The sequence below is a fragment of the Vigna unguiculata genome, chromosome 4 (assembly GCF_004118075.2).
Source record: "Vigna unguiculata cultivar IT97K-499-35 chromosome 4, ASM411807v1, whole genome shotgun sequence".
Classification (NCBI taxonomy): Eukaryota; Viridiplantae; Streptophyta; class Magnoliopsida; order Fabales; family Fabaceae; genus Vigna; species Vigna unguiculata.
The window spans coordinates 40,798,997-40,818,579 of record NC_040282.1 but is presented as its reverse complement, the minus strand read 5'-3'; the positions used below and the strand labels follow the sequence as shown (position 1 = coordinate 40,818,579).

Sequence of the window (19,583 nt, the reverse complement as noted above, 5' to 3'; positions counted from 1 at the left end):
TTTTATTACAAGAAATGAAATTGTAATATTGTTCTATCTAATTCAAAAAATAAAACAATAACACTACCTCCCCTCGAAGATAAAAAAAAAAATTACACAAAAGAATCTTAAAAAGAAACTAATTTTACTTCATAAATTTTTCTTTAAAATACTAAACTAATAAAAAATATTTTAACTTCTTTTATGACATAAATAAATAAACATCCATATAAAACTTCTCCTTTCAAAAATATAAAACTGTAGATGTTCAGTACTCTCTACTTCATATGGAAATTTGGCTCTGGTTGTGAAGGTAAATCTAAATCTATTTTTTTATAGAACATTGAAAATGGATAAAGAACTTTACTTAATTTCAAACTAAATATGTGTATGGTAGGCAACTAAAAGACCAGAATATGTAGGGATCCTAATTTCAATAATTAAAAACTGTTATTAAAAATAAAAATCCAAACAAAAAAAATCAACCATAGAAAACTGTTCACATTTTCATGACAGTATCTAATTTGATTAGGATAAATCATTACTAATTTTTTTAAATATTTAATATAATTACATATTACAAACTGATATATATATATATATATATATATATATATATATATATATTTCTTTAAGTCTTTTTCATATCAAATTAAAATTAAAAATAATATTAAAATGATTTCTTTTAATTCAAGAAACAGTTGGCAAGATATATTCATTTCAATTTTCAAGTTTTCTAAGACTAGTATATGTAAGAGATAATTAAAGTCATAAACTAAATTAATCAAATTTTAAAAATTTTCATGAATAAGTTAATCAAATGCCACAAAAAGTTCTGAAGAAAGAAATTATAGCATATAAAGTGCAAATTGTCCTCATTAGTAGATAGATTGTGTCTGTGTGTGTCTCAAAGACTGAATCAAATACTGAAACTATGGATAGAAGGTACTGTTACAAGGATCTGCTTCCTCTGGTGGTTCTTGTTGCCAATGAATGCAATAACACAGCTTTGTTCACTCTCTTCAAAGCAGCCACACTGCAAGGAATGAGTAGCTATGTCTTTGTTTCCTATGCCTATTCCTTGGCCTTTCTTGTTCTTCTTCCTATTACTTTTCTCTACAGAAGGTTTGATGCAAATCTCACACACACTATGTTTCTCAGCTCCCAACACTGAATTCACACTTCAATCATTCCTTCTCATGTCTCTTTGCAGATCAAGAGTGGTTCCTCCTCTCAATTTTTCCATCTTATCCAAAATTGCTCTTCTGGGACTCATAGGGTGTGTAAAGGGCACCACAAATGTTACAGCTTTTTAGGTTTAGTTTTTTTATCTTTCTCTTTGTTGTGCTGCTAACTTTTGGATTCTGATGCAGGTGTTCATCTCAGATTCTGGGGTATGTTGGGATCAGTTATAGTTCTCCCACACTTTCCTCTGCAATCAGCAACCTCACTCCTGCTTTCACCTTCATACTTGCTGTCATTTGCAGGTTCATTTTCATGTCTTGAATAGTATATTTCACAGTTTTTAAAGCAATTGGATTAACTTTCATTCAATTGGATCATCAGGGATGATAAATTTGTTCACTTTTAAAGTAATTTAGTTTAAAAATCATACCTTTTCAATAGTCTATGGTTGTGAAACCAACCCTAGATTCAAAAATAAATCCCATTTCCACTACCATTCTGGTTGCCACTTTTCTACCTGTGTTCAAGTTTTATGAGCTTATAATCAAGAAAGGAAAATTTTGGTTGCAACCAGTTTTTACTTTACTTACAGACACATTCTTTTGTTTTTTCTTGTCAATTTACCACCACAATTTAAGGATGGAAAAGATTGCCATAAGAAGTAGAACTACCCAAGCTAAGATTTGGGGCAGCATTATATCGATATCAGGTGCATTTATTGTGACTTTCTGCAAAGGCCAATCGATCATCTTCGCTGATAATTCGCCTTCAATTCAACTTTCACAATCAAATGCCATTCTTGCTTCAGTAGATAGAAATTGGGCCTTTGGTGGTCTTCTGCTCACAGCTTGCAATATATTGCTTACTATATGGTTCGTTTTTCAGGTATGCATTTTTGTTGTTGCATATTATGGAAATGAGTAAATCACCCATTTGATCCTTGAAGTGTTACTTTCTCATCTAAATGGTTCTTAAAGTAAAACAGGACAAAACTTAGATGCAGTGTTTTAGGTGTTATTCTACTCAGAATTAGAGTTTCGCGAATTTGGATTCTCTGTTGTGTGTTTATATGTTGTTCCACGGTTATGTCTTCAAAATATAGCGATGAACATTGATTTTGATGCTTTAAAATATATTAAAAGAAATTGAAAACATACCAACATTAGTGTATTTTTAATGTTCAGTAGAGGACAATGCCAAAAAACTCAACGGAGAATCTGGACTCGAGTTTCGTTTCTCTAATTTAGTATTATTGAGATGAAACTCCAAATCTATCTGGAAAACAATACCTATTACTGTATATAAGTTTTGTACTAAAACAAATTACATAAATTGTTTCAGAACAGAAGTGTTAAAAATCACTGTAAGTAGTTTCATACATACTAAAAAACATTCAAACTAGTCCCTGAATTGTACCAGAACACAGTAACTTAGGAGCTAAACTAATCAATATTCAATACTTCAGAGTTCAGACATTATTAAATAGTTTTATTACTTCAGGAAGCATTTACAAAGAGAGGATAATAGTTCAAGGAAGAAATTGGGGTTTACTTGTATGGAAATAATCATTATGGTAGTACTCATAATTTTAAATTCTGATATTCAATTTTACAGGTTGAAATCTTGAAGGAGTTCCCGGATGAACTAACTATGGTGTTCTTTTACAACTTGTATGCAGCCATTGTAGCTTCAATTGTAGGTTTAATTGCGGAGAAAAATTCAAGTGCATGGAAAATAAGACCAGACATATCCCTGATATCTATTGTTTGCACTGTAAGACAACCCTGAAAAATGATCCTGCACTTTCACCTTAAAATACAGTGTGGTTAATATGATTTGTTGATGATGATGCATTTTGTAATTAGGGAATATTTAACAAGTTCTTGAGTAGTGCAATCTATGCCTGGGGAATACACTTGAAGGGGCCTGTATATGTAGCAATGTTCAAGCCTCTCTCAATTGTTATTGCAGTTGCCATGGGTGTTATGTTCCTTGGTGATACTCTATATGTTGGAAGGTTAGTGTTGCAACTTTCACATTTTGATTCTTCTCTAGAACACAGTGAAGTAATTAGGCAAATGCATATGGATAAAGCAATTGCTAAGAAAATTATTTCACTATCAGAAAACTCACTCTGTTTCTTACTTATCTAGACAATGATCCCTAATGGAAAGTTTGTAGCTTCCAATGAAACTAAGCTACTCCTTTAGTCCAAAACTGGTACTTCAATAGAGAGATCATATAATTTTTAAAATATGTGGGGTATGCTTGTACAAGCTTCTGTATGAACATTTCTAAGACAAAAATTTAAGAAGAAAAAATGAAATAAGTTTACTTATAGAAGTTAAAATAAGTTTATGTATAAGCTAATTTGTAGAAGGGTTAAATATATTTTTAGTCCCTAAACTTTGATGTAAAATTGGAATTTGTTTGTATCCCAAACTTTGATATAGTATGGTCCTCAAACTTTAAAAATGAATAGATATGTAGTCATCTTAACCTAACTGTGTTCAATTTTTTTAATGTGTCAATAATGTTTCAGGCTGGTGTTTGAGCTATTTACGCCTTTTGACATGATTCAGCTCAAATGTCAGCCTAGAATGTTGTTTAACAAAGAAAAACTTTAATGTTGTTGAGTTAAGAGGATTATATCGTTCATTTTTAAAGTTTAGAGACAAAAATGTATCAAAGTTTTAGATAGGAACAAACTTTAATTTAGCGTCCGAGTTTACGGACTACAAACATATTTAACCTTTGTAAAAACTTTCTCCTATGTTGTCTCTAAATTATGATTTTGAACTTACGCATAAGGAAATGTTGTTTATGGAGAAACTTATTTTACTTTTTGTTCTTATTTTTCTCTCCAAGAAGTATTATTTATAGAGAAACTTGTCCAAATATATCAGTCATGTGACCTTGTTTTCTTGTTCATCCTTCACTCTTCTGATGCATTTTTGACATAAAATAAACTAAGCAATTTGAGTGATATATAGTATGTTGCATATCATTGTTCTTGCATTTTGCAGTTTGATTGGAGGCACAGTAATATCAATTGGGTTTTATACTGTGATGTGGGGCAAAGCAACTGAACAGAAGGAAGAGGAGGAAGATGTTGGTAGCCAGGAATCACCAATCACTGAGAATGTTCCTCTCTTGCAAACCTATGAAACTGTAAATTCTACAAAGAAAACAGATGCAAGAGTATAATACAAGACAGAATCACTTGCTACTGAGAAATCAGAGTGTTATAAAACTGTAAATTCCATATAGAAAATTTTAAAAAGTTGTACAAAATTTTGGAGTTTTGTGTTATTTAGTATGAAATATAATTATGTTTAGGATCTAACATTTAACGTTAGAAGATAACCAATGGTGGTAAATATGATTATATGATTGACTATCAGACAATATTTTGCTCTATTATTATATTTCAAGAGTGGGATGAAATAATAAACATAAAATCCATTTGATGGATTGGTGAAAAAAAAATGCTTTATTGTATAAGTCTAAAACTTCTTTTATAATTTTTAACTTTATTTCAATTTTTTTAATAACAAGTTAATTTGTCATTCTGGCCATACCATATTTCTAAACCAAGCTATCATTACTCCATTTTATTTTCAATGGTTAGGTTGATGATGAAATAGATTGAAACAAGTTTAATTGACTTATTTTATCATCTTGATTTAAATAAAGATTACTTGTTGAATATTATCGCATACATGTTTAATGTTTAACTTACATTTTTTCTACTCTTTTACATAACCACTGATTCCCACTCGGCACATAGGACATCAACACCTATTTATGCAGTTCAATTATTACCGAACATATTTTATCACTTATAACCAACTGAGGTCATTAATCATCCAAAATTACATTTATTTATCCAAACATACATGTTCTTTATTACGGGATTTACTTCCTCCACCTCATTGATGAGCAAATATGTATTTGCATTCATGCATTATACATTTGGATTTGTACATTATTTGTGTAAACGGATGTTTTAAGATGTGTAATCATAGTTTGGAAGGAGTTGGTGTTAAAAGTGAGAAATTCAAAACAACAAGTTCCACATGTGATTGACGGATTTTTTCATAACTTGTGGATTCGACCTAGAGTGCAAAACTCAAAACAGCAAGTTCCACAAGTGTTTGGTAGATTTTTTCACAACTTGTGGATTTAACTCCAAAATATAGAATGCAAACCAGTGAGTTTCACAGGTGGCTTGTGGATTTTGTCATAATCTATAAATTTTTTAGTAAACAATTTTAATATTACGTGGATTGACAAAAATTTAAAACGAAAAAACAAAAAGGAAAGAAAGGGGAAGCGGTTATGAGAGAGATGTAACCACCTCAACAAAAGGAGGAAACCTAGAGAGATAAAAAGGAAGAAACGAGACTACACGGAGCTCTCTTCATCATCTTTTTCTTCTTCTTCTTTGGTAGTTTCTAGTTTTTTGGCACTTTTTTATATTATGCAGAGCTAATTTTCCCTTTTTGTTGGAGGATTGATGTATTACTCTTGATTATAATTTCTACTCTTTATGTTTAATATTTGGTTAATGTGATTTATCTCAGTATTTTGTTTATGGTTCTATTGTTTATTCTATGAGCAATTTCACAATTGAGATATCAGGGATAAAATAATTCTAAATAAACTCAAGTTGATAATTATATTTCTTGCATGAATTGAAAGGAATGAAATTCTACGGGATAAAATATGAAATCAATCTTCTGAGAATTTTATCTTAATTAAAGTTTTTATTATAATTTTATGTTTGTCATTCTATTAGATAGTATTTATTTAAAAATTACTTTAATTAGAAACCTAGTATTCTAACGAGTTCAATTTCGGAGGACGTGATCTTAATACTACGTTAACGATGGATGCACTATCTTCTTATCACTCATCAGTTTTAAAATCAAAACACTTGTAAATGAATGACAAATCTGTTTAAATTTGTGAAATCATTGCTTGCGGATATAAATAAAATTAATATAATCATCAATAAGATTAGTAAACGCTATGTAAGAATAATATAATTAATAACTTATATTGTGAGGATTTTCAGATTTTGTGATACTGGGTGGCTCAATATAGACAGTGACATAAATTGATGTGTAACTTCCATATTGCTTGGTCAGAGCTTATAAGTTACAAGTCTCATGTTAGCAGTTATGTCACTCAAATAAATATGTTTTATACTTAATTATACATTTTATTGCGTAGTTATTATTATTATTATTATTATTATTATTATTATTATACTTTGTTTATTATTTTTTATATTTTATCTTAAACTTTCAAAATTTTCACATTTAAATATCTGGTGATTTTAACGAATAACAAGGTATCATAAAAAAAAGTTAAAAGTAAAATAAAATTACTTTTAAAACGATGTCATTTTGATTTTTATATATATTTTTACGAAATATCTTCCCTTTAATAAAAAAATGTAATGAATGAAAATAAAAAAAAATTCATAAAGAAAGTTTAGAGATAAAATTAATTTTAAAATGCTAAGATTTCACGATATAAAACTCAGAAACTAAAGTCAAAATACAGTGTAAATGTTCATTTCTACCAGAACTTTGAGAGAGAAAATTAAGAAAAGACAATGTAATGACCTTTTGAAATTAGTTTATACAAGCTAAAAATAATAATTTAAAGAATTCATATAAGAAAACTTTTATACATTATTTTATGTATAAATTAATTTAATTTATAATAAACTTTTTTTGTTTAATATATGAAATTCTTCTGAAAATAAAATAGAAAAATTGTGTGACTAACTTTAAAAAAAACAGCATACTCAAAATTCATATTATGAATATAAATAGTCTTAAATTACAAGTTCAAAACATTTTATTTACTTGTTTTGTTTGTGTCCCATGAAAGAAATTAGGGTTAATTTTTTAGTTTTTAGTTTGAAAAAAAATTGGAAATGTTTTATATATCTACATTTGTTACATAACCTTATGATGCACAAATACGACACGTGTGTATCGGATATAATACGTGTTCGATATGTCGATACATTTATTCTTAAAATAATAAGATACAATACGTGATAGATATGCGATATATGAATATTGAAAATTATATAGTAATTCTTAAAAATATAGTAAATATATGATTTTTTTTTGTGCGAATCTAAATTAAAATTACATGTATTAAAGTTGTCAACATAAAATATATAAATTATTGTCATCATAAAAGTACTATTACAAGAAAACTCTTAAACAATGACCGATTTTAGTAATAAAAAATACGTTAGAGACCAATTTTGTAATTAGAGATCAATTTAGAGACTAATTATTTTGGTAGCCAAAACCTGGTAACTAATGTTAAGGACTGATTTATAAACCAATTATTTTAGTTGCTAAAACCTTGATAGCTAATGTTGGTGACTAATTTAGAAATCAATTTATAATTGAAACTCTTAATTATCAATTTAGAGATCAATTATAATTTTTTAGAACTATTTTAGTTGTCGATTTGATTACTAAATAGTGACTAATTATATTTTGTCACTATTCAAAGATTTTCTTGTAGTGCACTACAACTTTATATATTAAATATTTTATTGATAAGTATTGATAAAATATCCTAAAATATTGGACACGACACGTATTAGAAATGAATACATGACCTAAATTGAAATATCGGTACATCATAGCTAATATTACTTCTGTAATCAATTTTCATTTTCGTGATATTAATCACAAATGAAAATGGTTGCTCTATTTGTAATTTTATTATTTTTGTTCGTATATTTATGCATGTGTCAAATCAGTTATTATTTAAGCCGGCTGACTTTTTATGATTTGATTTTTTTTCGTATGCTCAAATTAAACGTTTTGAAAATTGGAAACGTTTTTGCTTTGTTATCAAATTTACAAATTTTATAATTGAAGCAATATACATATTTGTCTTTTGCGATAACTTGTGTGGTATGCACACAAACCATTTGCACCAAAAATATTTTATTGCAAAAATTTTATTAGATTGATTTCTTCCTATTAATTTATTTATTATGCTAACTACTTTTTTTCTCTCTTTTTTTAGCCAAAATATTTGGATATAATACATCTAAAAAAAGATTAAAATTATTTTTAATCTGAATTCTCTATTAGTTTTTTTTTTTTGCATTATCTTACTACTAAATTTTCAAATTATATAAAACTGTATTAAAAATATGTTTAATATGTTAAAATTAGAATTTAAGACACGATAAACAATTAGGAAAGACTCTCTGGAGTCAAACAATTTATTGCAATATTGACTAAAGTTATTTTGGTTGTTAAACATTAGCTAAAACAATCAAAAAGAAAAAAATATATTAAAAATCATAGAAATAATATTTTTTTTTGCATCTAATAAAAAATATTTTTTTCATTTCTTAATCATCTGAGGGCACTAATTAAAGTCGTGGATTATTTACTGATAAATTTAGGTTTTTTGCTAAGTTTAAAGATATACTTGCAATTTTGTTTTTACAGAATGATATAATTATAAAAACTTTTTTATGTATTTAGTCAAATTTGACGGGTTTTCATTTTCTCTATTCACGTTTTTGTATAAAACAATTCTTTTCACGCTTTGTATTTAATTTAATAATGATTTTCGCATTATTGATCTAATACACTTCTTTTGTAAAATAAATAATGGACGTTGATGGCACGTTTTTAAATTTGATTCGCTGCATATTTATTCCTGAAGGAAAAAAAAAATCTATACACTATTATTCAATTTGATCTGATAACATTATCTAAATAACACTTTCGTACAATTAAAGAAAAAAATAAACATGTCTTTATGGAAACTTGATTACTTTCAACTACTTGATAATGTATCGTCTAACACCTATGTTCATAATTAATGAGACAAGCAACTAACAACTAATCTGATAGTATGTGTCATTACGAGTATTTTTAAAATGGAGAATGCTAACAGGTGTCTAAAAATATAAATTAAGAATATTAATTTATGGATTAAATATGTTTTTGGTTCCTCAAGTTTCAGCGAAATTTGGAATTAGTCTCTCATCAAAACTTTTGACTAATTTAGTCTTTCATCTCTCAAAATGCGTTAATTTAGTCCTTTTAACCAAATTTTGTTAAGTTTATTTGACGTTTCGAACGCATTTCACGATAATATTTAAGTTAACATTGAAGCAAAAATGTGTCAAACAATATAAATAATTTAAATACTATCATGAAATGCACTTGAAATGTCAGATAAACTTAACAAAATTTGGTTAAAAGGACTAAATTCACGCATTTTGAAAGATGAAAAACTAAATTGGTCAAAAGTTTTGCTGAGGGACTAAACCCAAATTTCGCTCAAACTTGAGGGACTAAAAACATATTTAACCCTTAATTTATATTAATTATTTTTTTATATTAAAAATTGAAATATTTAAATATATTAATTAAAGTATATAAATACATATAATAAATTTTAAAAATATAAAAGTATTTTTTTAAATTTTTAAATAATAATATACTGATATAGAAAAATAATTTTAAAATTTTCAAGGTCTCTATTAAAATGAAAAAGAAAATATTTCTAATGACACTTTAAGAATATCTCAAAATTTAAGTTTTATGAAAACAATAAATCTTTTGAATAATAATAAATTTTGATTTATATATCGATTAAAAATATATTTAACGTTTGAAAATTAACTTATATCTTCTTTTTGTAGAAATTTATTTTAAAATTAATTCTTTTACAGTTAACACTTTCTTATATACTGTTTACACTAACAAAAAAATAAATATTGTTTTTTTCTGAAATGGTGATTCCGCAGCCAGTGATGGAATATTCTTCGCGATCTTGACACATTCATTTGCCTCACTTCGCAGCCCCACGTGTCGTATTGGAAAACTCTTTCATCAAACACACTTTTGATAAAAAGAAATTTGATGAATTTCAATAACCTTTTAACTAAAATCATAATATATTTAAAATATCTTTTAAAAGAGTATATTAATGATATTTCTTTTTTTTAAGTGGAGGGAAATATTTAGAGAATAGAAGAATGTTAATAATGCACTTTTATTGTTTCAATACACTTTTGCAATGCATTTTTTCATTCACCGATAAAATATATTAAAATTATAATACAATAACAATACTATTTAAAACAAAATATTATAGAGTATATTAATAGATAATGATATTTTAATCTTTTTTTACCCACTTTTAACTTACCACTCCAATCACTTTTTAATTATTTATTTTAATTTTTTTAATGATGTGATAATTTAAGAGTAATTGAAATCATAATTTAAAAATATGTCAAAAAAAATGAGTTAAAATGTCATTATTTTTAATACTATTATCCTAAAGTGGCGAGAGATTATAAATGTAAATATCACATTTTTTAATACAGTATTTATAGTTATTTTCTATAATAGGTTAAAACTTATTAAAAGCTATAATATTATAAGTGATAACGGTATAGCTTTATAATTTTAATAAACTCTAACCACTAAAAATATTATATATTAGATAAAAATTTTCAGAATGTTATTGCCAGCAATGTAAGTTAAGATAGTTAGAATAAACTAAACAGTCATTAATTTATGAGTTTTGAAATTAGGATTGAATTACACTTAAAATTAAAACGAGATTATGATTAGAATTATAAGAATTCATAAGATCGTAAATCATAGATTTTAATTTCCTTAATAAAAATAAAATCAATTTTTTTGTCAATAGTTTATCAGAATTAGTTTGCAAAATTAATCAACTCCTTACTATCATAAGATCATAACAGTAAGATTTAAGAAGCGTAAAAAGTTTCCTTTTATTTAATTAGGTTTTATTTTAATTGATTGAAATTTATTCAACCAGGTAAGTCAGATAAAAAGTAACCCCTTTATTTTTAATTGAATTTGAATTTAAAAGTAAAAAAAAATTAAACTTTAATTGTATTTATTTTTAATTGAATGGTGTTGCGACAAGTAATACATACGTGATAATATCTCTTTGATTGTATTAAATTTTATTTGAATTTAATATATTCACCTAAGAGGTGAACATGTGATACAACAAAAAAAAAAACGATAATTTACAAAATTTTACAATTTTGTTTGAGAATTTAACTGATATAACCGATTATACATGTTATTCAAATTGTAAATACGATGTAAAATCATAAATATTATGATTTTATTATTTAAATACCGATTTTAATTATTGGGCTATAATTTATTTTTACCTTACATAATTGCCCTTGTAACAAATTATTTAAGGTTAATCCATATTAAAATTATGTTTTTTTTTCGAATAAAATTATCTAAATTAATTTAAGTTTAATTTTTTTATTTAGACGAAGTAATTTAGTTGCAATAAATATGAAAGTTATCATTAAATAGTACTAATAATAGTAGTTGAAAAAATTAATATATATTGATAAAGAAATTACCAGTTAACTTTAATAAAAAATTCATTAACATTGAACAAGAAAACTATAACAAATATTAATGAAAAATATAATTATAACTTATATCTATATGTAAATAGCCTCAATACTATAAACTAAAAGATAATTTTATGATCATCATTGATTTAAAGATCTTGATTTATATAAACGTAAAAAACAGTCACTGAATAACTTTCGTCTAGTTTCTAGAAAAGTCCCTTGTTTTTTTTAATCAATTATAACGATAAACTTACGTTCATCAAATAATTTCACTTTCCCATCATAACATAAACAAAGTTGAAAATAACGTGCGAAAAAAAGAGTCCCCAATTAGAATATTATTAAATGACAACTTTGATAAGCAAGAAATATTAGGAAGATACACTTATACATTTGGTATATCATAGAAGCATGCTACTCAGAATTAAAAAATTTGTCAATCATATATTTGGTCATATCGTATCAAAATCAAATATTTTTAGTCGTGAATTTCTAAATAAAAATACATAACTTTCCATATCAATTATATATATATATATATATATATATATATATATATATATATATATATATATATATATATATATATATATATATATATATATATATGATTGAACTAGAATCGTAACTTCTCAATGAAAGGTGCTTGTGTCTCATTTTTTGTGTACTTAGTTCTTCTTTTGGCTCAATTTTTCGGTTTAATTTGTCTTTAAATGTTGTTTGATAAGTTATAGAAATGGTTAAATAGGTTTTTGGTTTCTTAACTCTTAGTGAATCTTGGAATTAGTTCATTTCAACACTTTAAAATAATTTAGTCTTTTATCTTTCGAAACATATGGATTTAGTCATTTTAATCAAATTTTGTTAGGTTTATTTGATGTTTCGTACCGTAATATGTGAATTTAGTCTTTTTAATCAAATTTTGTTAAGTTTATTTGATGTTTCGTACCATTTCAGGATTGTATTTGAGTTGTTTATATAATTTGACACATTTTTGCTTTAATGTTAAGTCAAACACTATTATGAAACACCCTTGAAATGTCAAATAAACTTAACAAAATTTGATTAAAAGGACTAAATCCACATATTTTAAAAGATGAAGCACTAAATTGGTCCAAAGTTTCGAAATGGATTAATTCCTTATAGAAAGTTAAAAGGACCAAAAGATATTTAACCCTAATGTATATTTATAAATCATCTTTACTTTTCATTAAATAAACCTAATATTTTTTAGTCAACCAAAATAAATATAAATGTCATTTTTTATTTATATCAATGAGAATTCATTATGATATTTTTATTCATATCACTATGAAGTTCATTATGGTGTAAAATAGATTTTGGTAAAAAATAATAATCAATTCTGTTAAAAATACTAATATTTGTTTTTTCTTTGGCGCAAGTATATTTCTCCGAAACAATTATATTAAAAACGCTATTGAATATTAAAATTTGTACCCTCCTTTCAAAGAAAATTCAAATTACATTAATCTCACAACTTACCCTTTTTATTATTTGATCGTTAGCGTCATTTGTTTATCGAGATCAATCACTTTTAATTAGTTCAACTTGCATTAAAATAAATTGAGTCTCTAATCTAAACTAAATCAATCCCATTATGGCTAGATTATATTATGATCGATTCATCCAGTTTATTATTAATAATTCCATAATCAAAGTTTAAAAAATAAAATAAGAATTTAACTATGGGATGTGCACATGTGTGTGTGACTTGGAAGAATGATTTTTTTTTTTTCAATTCAACGTACAATAATCGTAATATTTTTTATTTGAATTGATCGAAGTTATCAAATTAATTAATTTGGTGACCACTTTGCCCCTTTTGTACTGCTAGCGTGTAATTTCCATAGATGTTTGTTGTTGACTGTTTCCTAGCCTTCGTTGTTGACTTTAACGTTTTTTTTTTCTGCTATAAAAACTTGCTTCTTTTTATTACTATTCCACAATTATATGTTTTAACGGTTATTTTTTCTCTTAATATTAAGAATATTTTTAATAGTTTTATAATAATTTTTTCAAGTATATATTATAAATGATACGTTAATTATAGATAACATATTAATATAAAAATAGTTTTATAAAATTGAATAAAAAATTCCATCAAACAATCATTATTGTTATAATAAAATTATGATCTTTGCTGCTCTAATCAATGATTAAACAATTCCCCACAAATCTTTAATCTTTATCTTGTGTTTTTTTTTTTGTCATGTATCTTGTTCGTTTAAAATTAAATTATAAACATAACATTATTAGCTCGTGGTTTTAAAAACAAAATATTATAAATTACTTCATATGTTACTTTTCATTTTTTTTAGTTTTTATATAAAACAAATACATTTTATTCATTAGCTTATCTGTTACCGTTTATGTTAAAGATCTATAACTATCTATAACTATATATAAAGGGTCCCTCTTTTGTGTCCACATTTCATAATTTCAACTTTACCCTTTATAATTTAATTATTTATTAAATTTTTAAAAATTAACGGTTACTTTTACAAGTTTTTATAAAATTATTTACTTATCTCCTTTTTTTTTTTTTCTCTTACTATTCATCAACAGTTATTTTTCTCTTATTTTCTCCGTACATTTTATTTTATTTTTTTATAAATATACTTTTATTTTGTTTATTAAATTAATAACATTACAATATCATCAATTATTAATATAATTCAAAAAATGCGTACACACAGGCGCGATAGCGCCTGTGTTTACACTAGTATATATAAAGAAAATATTTTTGTTTCACTTTTCTATTTTTTCACTTTTATCTTTTAATATCTTTTTAAATTTAAATAATTATTTATAATAAAAAGATATTTTCAATTTTATCATAATAACTACTTTTTAAAATTTAAATAATAATTCATAATAAAAAAATTCTTTACACAATATTATTTATAATATTTTTTATTTCAATAATTAAATTTATTTTATCAAAAAAATATTTACACAATACTACTTACAACTAAAAATTATTTTATCTATAGGTATATTATAACTATATATATAACTATATATACACTTTACGTTTTCAATTTTACTCATTTTATAACTTTTAAAATTTGAAAAATTCTTAGATATTTAAAAAAAAAAATTGTATACACACACGCCTTCGCTGGTAAGGATTAAAGCGACAATATTTGTCAAATAGATATAAAGACCAAAATGTTAGAATTTTAGTGTGCAGCCATTAAAATGAGAAGTAAACAGAACAAAAGTGGCAGTAAATATATGACCAAATCTAGTGTCTTGGAAGTTTTCAAAAGCAAGACATAATTTTTTCCGTGTAGAATTAATAAAAAAAGATGGAGTATTTGTTTCATAAAAAGAATAAATGAAAATGGCATTAATGCAAGGATTACGTTTTTCATTTAACCACTTTTAAACAACGACGTTCATTGACTACAATGTTGTAGTAATATCGGGGTTCATTCACTATGCAAACTGGGTACATAGTTTTGTATAATGCTTAAATTAATATATATAAATAAAAATATTTATTCATAAAAAAAAATGATGTTCGTTTTACTGTAAAAGAGAGAAAAAGAATATTAAAACCTGATGAGAAAGAAGATTAGAGGAAATGAGAAGGAAATGTAAGTCATCAAAATTCTTTTTGTAACATTTTCCTCAGAAAAAGACAAGCAAATAGTTGTTTTTCGATTACCACGTTAGGGTTTTGACTATGTGGTGAGTTCAGCCTCAGCCACGGTACAAAATTGAAAGTCAAACTTTAAGAGCCTATAAATACAAATGCAACCTGAGAAAACAATACACATTCATTAATTCTATCTTTGCTTTGTACATCATCTAGGAAACATGTGGTCTGTGATAACGGATCCCATCAGAAACCTTTTTGCAAATGTTCTTCACCACTTCATCCACAAAGACTTCCATGAAGCAGTGGCCAAAATGACCATAATAGATGCTTTTCTCTTCATTGTATGCACACAATTCCCTCTACATCATATTAGCATAACATGAATATTTGTTACTTTAGTGTTATGACATCATCTATATTCATTACCTAGTAGGTTTTGAAAGCATGAATTAATTATCAGAACTTTCATTAAGTTGTGATAATCATGAAATGACTATGTTTTCTGCAGATTGTTCATTCCATTGACAAGCTGGGGATATGGCCACGCTTACCTGTTTTCTTAGGGCTATTGTATCTTGCTATTAGACGTCACCTTCACCAAGAATACAACCTCTTCAACGTTGGAACAACACCAACTGGGGTTAGGTTTAACCCTTCAGATTTTCCTTACAGAACAGCTGATGGAAAATATAATGATCCTTTCAATGAAGTTGTTGGCAGTGAAGGCACTTTCTTTGGCAGAAACATGCTCCCTGTTGATCAGAAGAAAAAGGTCCACAATCATATATATATTATATATAAAGCTAGTTATAGAATTTCATAAAATATCAGTTTCTTTTACTACAAGTTGAACTTACAATTTCACTTTCAGTTTTTTTGTTGACTTGTTCTTATATGATTTTGTTCCTGTGTTGATGGTGAATTTGAAGGCATGGTTTTTTGTTTTTGTGCAGCTATTGAAGCCTGATCCAATGGTAGTAGCCACAAAACTACTAGCCAGGAGGACATACAAAGACACGGGGAAGCAATTCAATGTGATTGCAGCTTCTTGGATTCAGTTTATGATTCACGATTGGATCGATCATCTTGAGGATACCAAACAGGTCCTAAATCTATGACACTGTAACTTATTTCTAAAGCTTATTTCAATATCACTTTTAAATGTCACATATAAAACAATATATATATATATATATATATATATATATATATATAAATATATATATATATATATATATATATATATATATATATATATATATATATATATATATATATGTGATAGCTGCACATAATATATGAAGAAGATATTTAATATGTTTATGGGATTTTGATACATATATGCAGATTGAACTCACTGCACCAAAAGAAGTTGCAAGTCAATGCCCTCTAAAATCTTTCAAATTCCTCAAAACTAAGGAAATTCCCACTGGATTCTTTGAGATCAAATCTGGATCATCAAACATTCGAACACCTTGGTGGTAAGATTTCTACTTCACATGAGCCAAAAGTTGAAACTTAATTTTATCAAAGAAAAAGAGAAGAAGATAACTTAGATGAAAAGAAAAGTGGAAGTTTAATTTTAAAAATACAACTTGTGTAATGGTTGGCTTCTGGGTGCAGACGTACATGCATGCACAATGTTCAATGTGTGGGGCACGATAATAAATATTAATAACAGTTCGGAGGCTTCAAAGGGCGGCGAAAGTTTTGTGATTTGGTTAGAGTTAGGTTGTCTTACACATGTGTACATATCCTTAGTGGGGTGGTTTTGTGACAGTGATGCTTCTATTTGGTTTCAAGTGTACTTTTCAAGTTTATCAACACAATTTGTTGCTAATGAAAAAGAAAAATGACGTTTTCATAAAGAAATATAAAAAAAAAAAAAACTACTTAAAAGTAGCATATGAAAGTTATAGATGTTTAATAGTTGCATGGATTTGGTTGGTGAAATAGGGATGCAAGTGCTGTGTATGGAAGCAATGGAGAAGTTTTGCAGAAAGTGAGGACTTTCAAAGATGGAAAGGTAAAGATATCAAAGAATGGAAACCTTCTGCATAACGAAAATGGAACAGCAATTGCAGGTGACATCCGCAACAGTTGGGCTGGTGTTTCAACTCTGCAATCCCTTTTCATTCAAGAACACAACGCAGTTTGTGATTCTCTCAAGGTATAATAATCGTAAATTTCATCATGGAAAAAAACAGTAATTAATGAAAAGAAAACACTAACTAAATACCTGTTTTTCATTGCAATCTTTCAGAAATATTACCCTCATTTGAATGATGAAGAGCTTTATCGCCATGCAAGATTGGTGACTTCAGCTGTGATCGCAAAGGTTCACACCATTGATTGGACTGTGGAGCTTCTTAAAACCGATACTCTACTTGCAGGGATGCGTGCAAATTGGTAAGCCTCTCAGCACCACACAATTTTCTCACTGTTTTTTTTATTTATATTGAAAATGTAAAACAATTTATTTATGTTTTTTTGAAATTATTGTTTGTATTTCAGGTATGGGCTACTGGGGAAGAAATTTAAGGATACATTTGGACATGTTGGTGGATCCATCTTGGGAGGATTTGTTGGTATGAAGAAGCCAGAAAATCATGGAGTCTCATACTCTTTAACTGAAGAATTTGTGAGTGTCTATAGAATGCACTCACTCCTACCTGATAACCTGCAACTGAGAGACATATCTGCAACTCCTGGCCCAAACAAATCACCACCAGTAATCAAAGAGTATGATTATAAAATCTTATATCATAGTCAATGACTGAACTATTATAAATGGTTAATGACAAAAGTTTCTCCATTTGGTATTGCAGAATCCCTATGAAAAACTTGATTGGACTACCAGGAGAGAAAACATTAACAGAAATAGGAGTTGAAAGACAACTTGTATCAATGGGTCACCAAGCTTGTGGGGCATTAGAGCTTTGGAATTATCCACAGTTCCTAAGAGATCTTGTACCACAGAACGTGGATGGCACAGAAAGATCTGAACATGTGGACCTAGCTGCTCTTGAAAGTAAGATATTTATATAGAAGTTTATGTATAGTTTTAATCTTAAGATATATACTATATATAGTTATGAACCCTAAAATTATGATGCAGTTTATAGGGATAGGGAAAGGAATGTGGCTAGATACAACCAGTTTAGGAGGGCATTACTGTTGATACCAATCACAAAGTGGGAAGATCTAACTGATGACAATGAAGCGATTGAAGTGTTGGAAGAGGTATATGGAGATGATGTTGAAGAACTTGATCTACTTGTAGGTCTCATGGCAGAGAAGAAAATAAAGGGTTTTGCAATCAGTGAGACAGCTTTTGTAATATTCCTCCTTATGGCAAGCAGGTAAAAGGAATAAAAATCGAAATACTAATTAATATGTTTGTTATAAAATGTTTCTTTAAGAAAAACATATGTAGAAGTTCTTAATTCTAAAGGATTCATTGAGTGTTTTAAAGTGTAATTTTTGGAGATTTGTGAAGTGATTTGAAAGGGAGATTAATTATAACAATGAATGAAACTTTTTTTGTCAATTTGCAGGAGGCTAGAAGCTGATAGGTTCTTCACGAGCAACTATAATGAAGAAACATACACTAAAAAGGGACTTGAATGGGTGAACACAACTGAGAGTTTGAAAGATGTGATTGATCGTCACTATCCTGAAATGACACACAAGTGGTTGAACTCTTCTAGTGCTTTCTCAGTTTGGGATTCACTCCCAAACTCACCCAATCATGTTCCTCTTTACCTTCGTGTTCCTCATTGATGCAATTTCGATATTATGTGTTTTATTGGGATCTATCTTTTGTTAAGTTTGGATTAATATGTATATTTATATCTTGTAAAACACTATGTTTTGACCTATGTGTATTCTGTCTTAGTTCAATGTATTTGAATTTATTAGTGATTATGACAACATGATGAGAAATTCTAAATTTATACAGTGCAACCGAAAACTTTGTTTACATATGCTTTTATTATTATAATAATTCTAATCCACTTTTATCATAATAAGCACTACAAAAAATATTGATTTGACCAAAGCCAAATAGAACAAAGTTGCCGATTGTGATCTCCGATGAGCAAAGTGAAGCTGTGGGTGTGATCTTCGTCGTGGGTGTCGTTGCCGTAGTTGCTGGAGTCGCTGCTGAGGGAGGGAAGAATTTGTCTTGCATTCTGTTCTCTTTGCGCGTCGTGTGGGTGTGGGTTTTGTGTTGCTCTAGTAGAAGAAGAAGAAGAAGAGCAACAAAGGTCGTATGAGTTGTTTGTTTAGGTTGTTATGACCAAAGAAGAAGATGAACGAAGGTGAGACTTTGTGTTTTGGTTGAAG

The 19,583-nt window shown here is 27.2% G+C and overlaps 2 protein-coding genes across 2 annotated transcripts; both read left to right on the top strand.

Annotated features, from left to right (window-relative positions):
• Nucleotides 1–844: 844 nt before the first annotated feature.
• Nucleotides 845–4,572, top strand: LOC114181801 (WAT1-related protein At3g28050-like). The gene is made up of 7 exons (XM_028068362.1): nucleotides 845–1,104; nucleotides 1,193–1,258; nucleotides 1,353–1,466; nucleotides 1,803–2,049; nucleotides 2,779–2,937; nucleotides 3,030–3,181; nucleotides 4,191–4,572. The coding sequence occupies exons 1-7, from the start codon at nucleotides 914–916 to the stop codon at nucleotides 4,369–4,371; spliced, it is 1,110 nt and encodes a 369-aa protein (XP_027924163.1). The 5' UTR covers nucleotides 845–913; the 3' UTR covers nucleotides 4,372–4,572.
• Nucleotides 4,573–15,402: 10,830 nt separating this feature from the next.
• On the top strand, nucleotides 15,403–19,172 carry LOC114180384 (alpha-dioxygenase 1). The gene is made up of 10 exons (XM_028066691.1): nucleotides 15,403–15,577; nucleotides 15,745–16,008; nucleotides 16,190–16,339; nucleotides 16,584–16,717; nucleotides 17,193–17,406; nucleotides 17,500–17,645; nucleotides 17,751–17,978; nucleotides 18,065–18,267; nucleotides 18,355–18,598; nucleotides 18,794–19,172. The coding sequence occupies exons 1-10, from the start codon at nucleotides 15,455–15,457 to the stop codon at nucleotides 19,017–19,019; spliced, it is 1,932 nt and encodes a 643-aa protein (XP_027922492.1). The 5' UTR covers nucleotides 15,403–15,454; the 3' UTR covers nucleotides 19,020–19,172.
• Nucleotides 19,173–19,583: the final 411 nt, after the last annotated feature.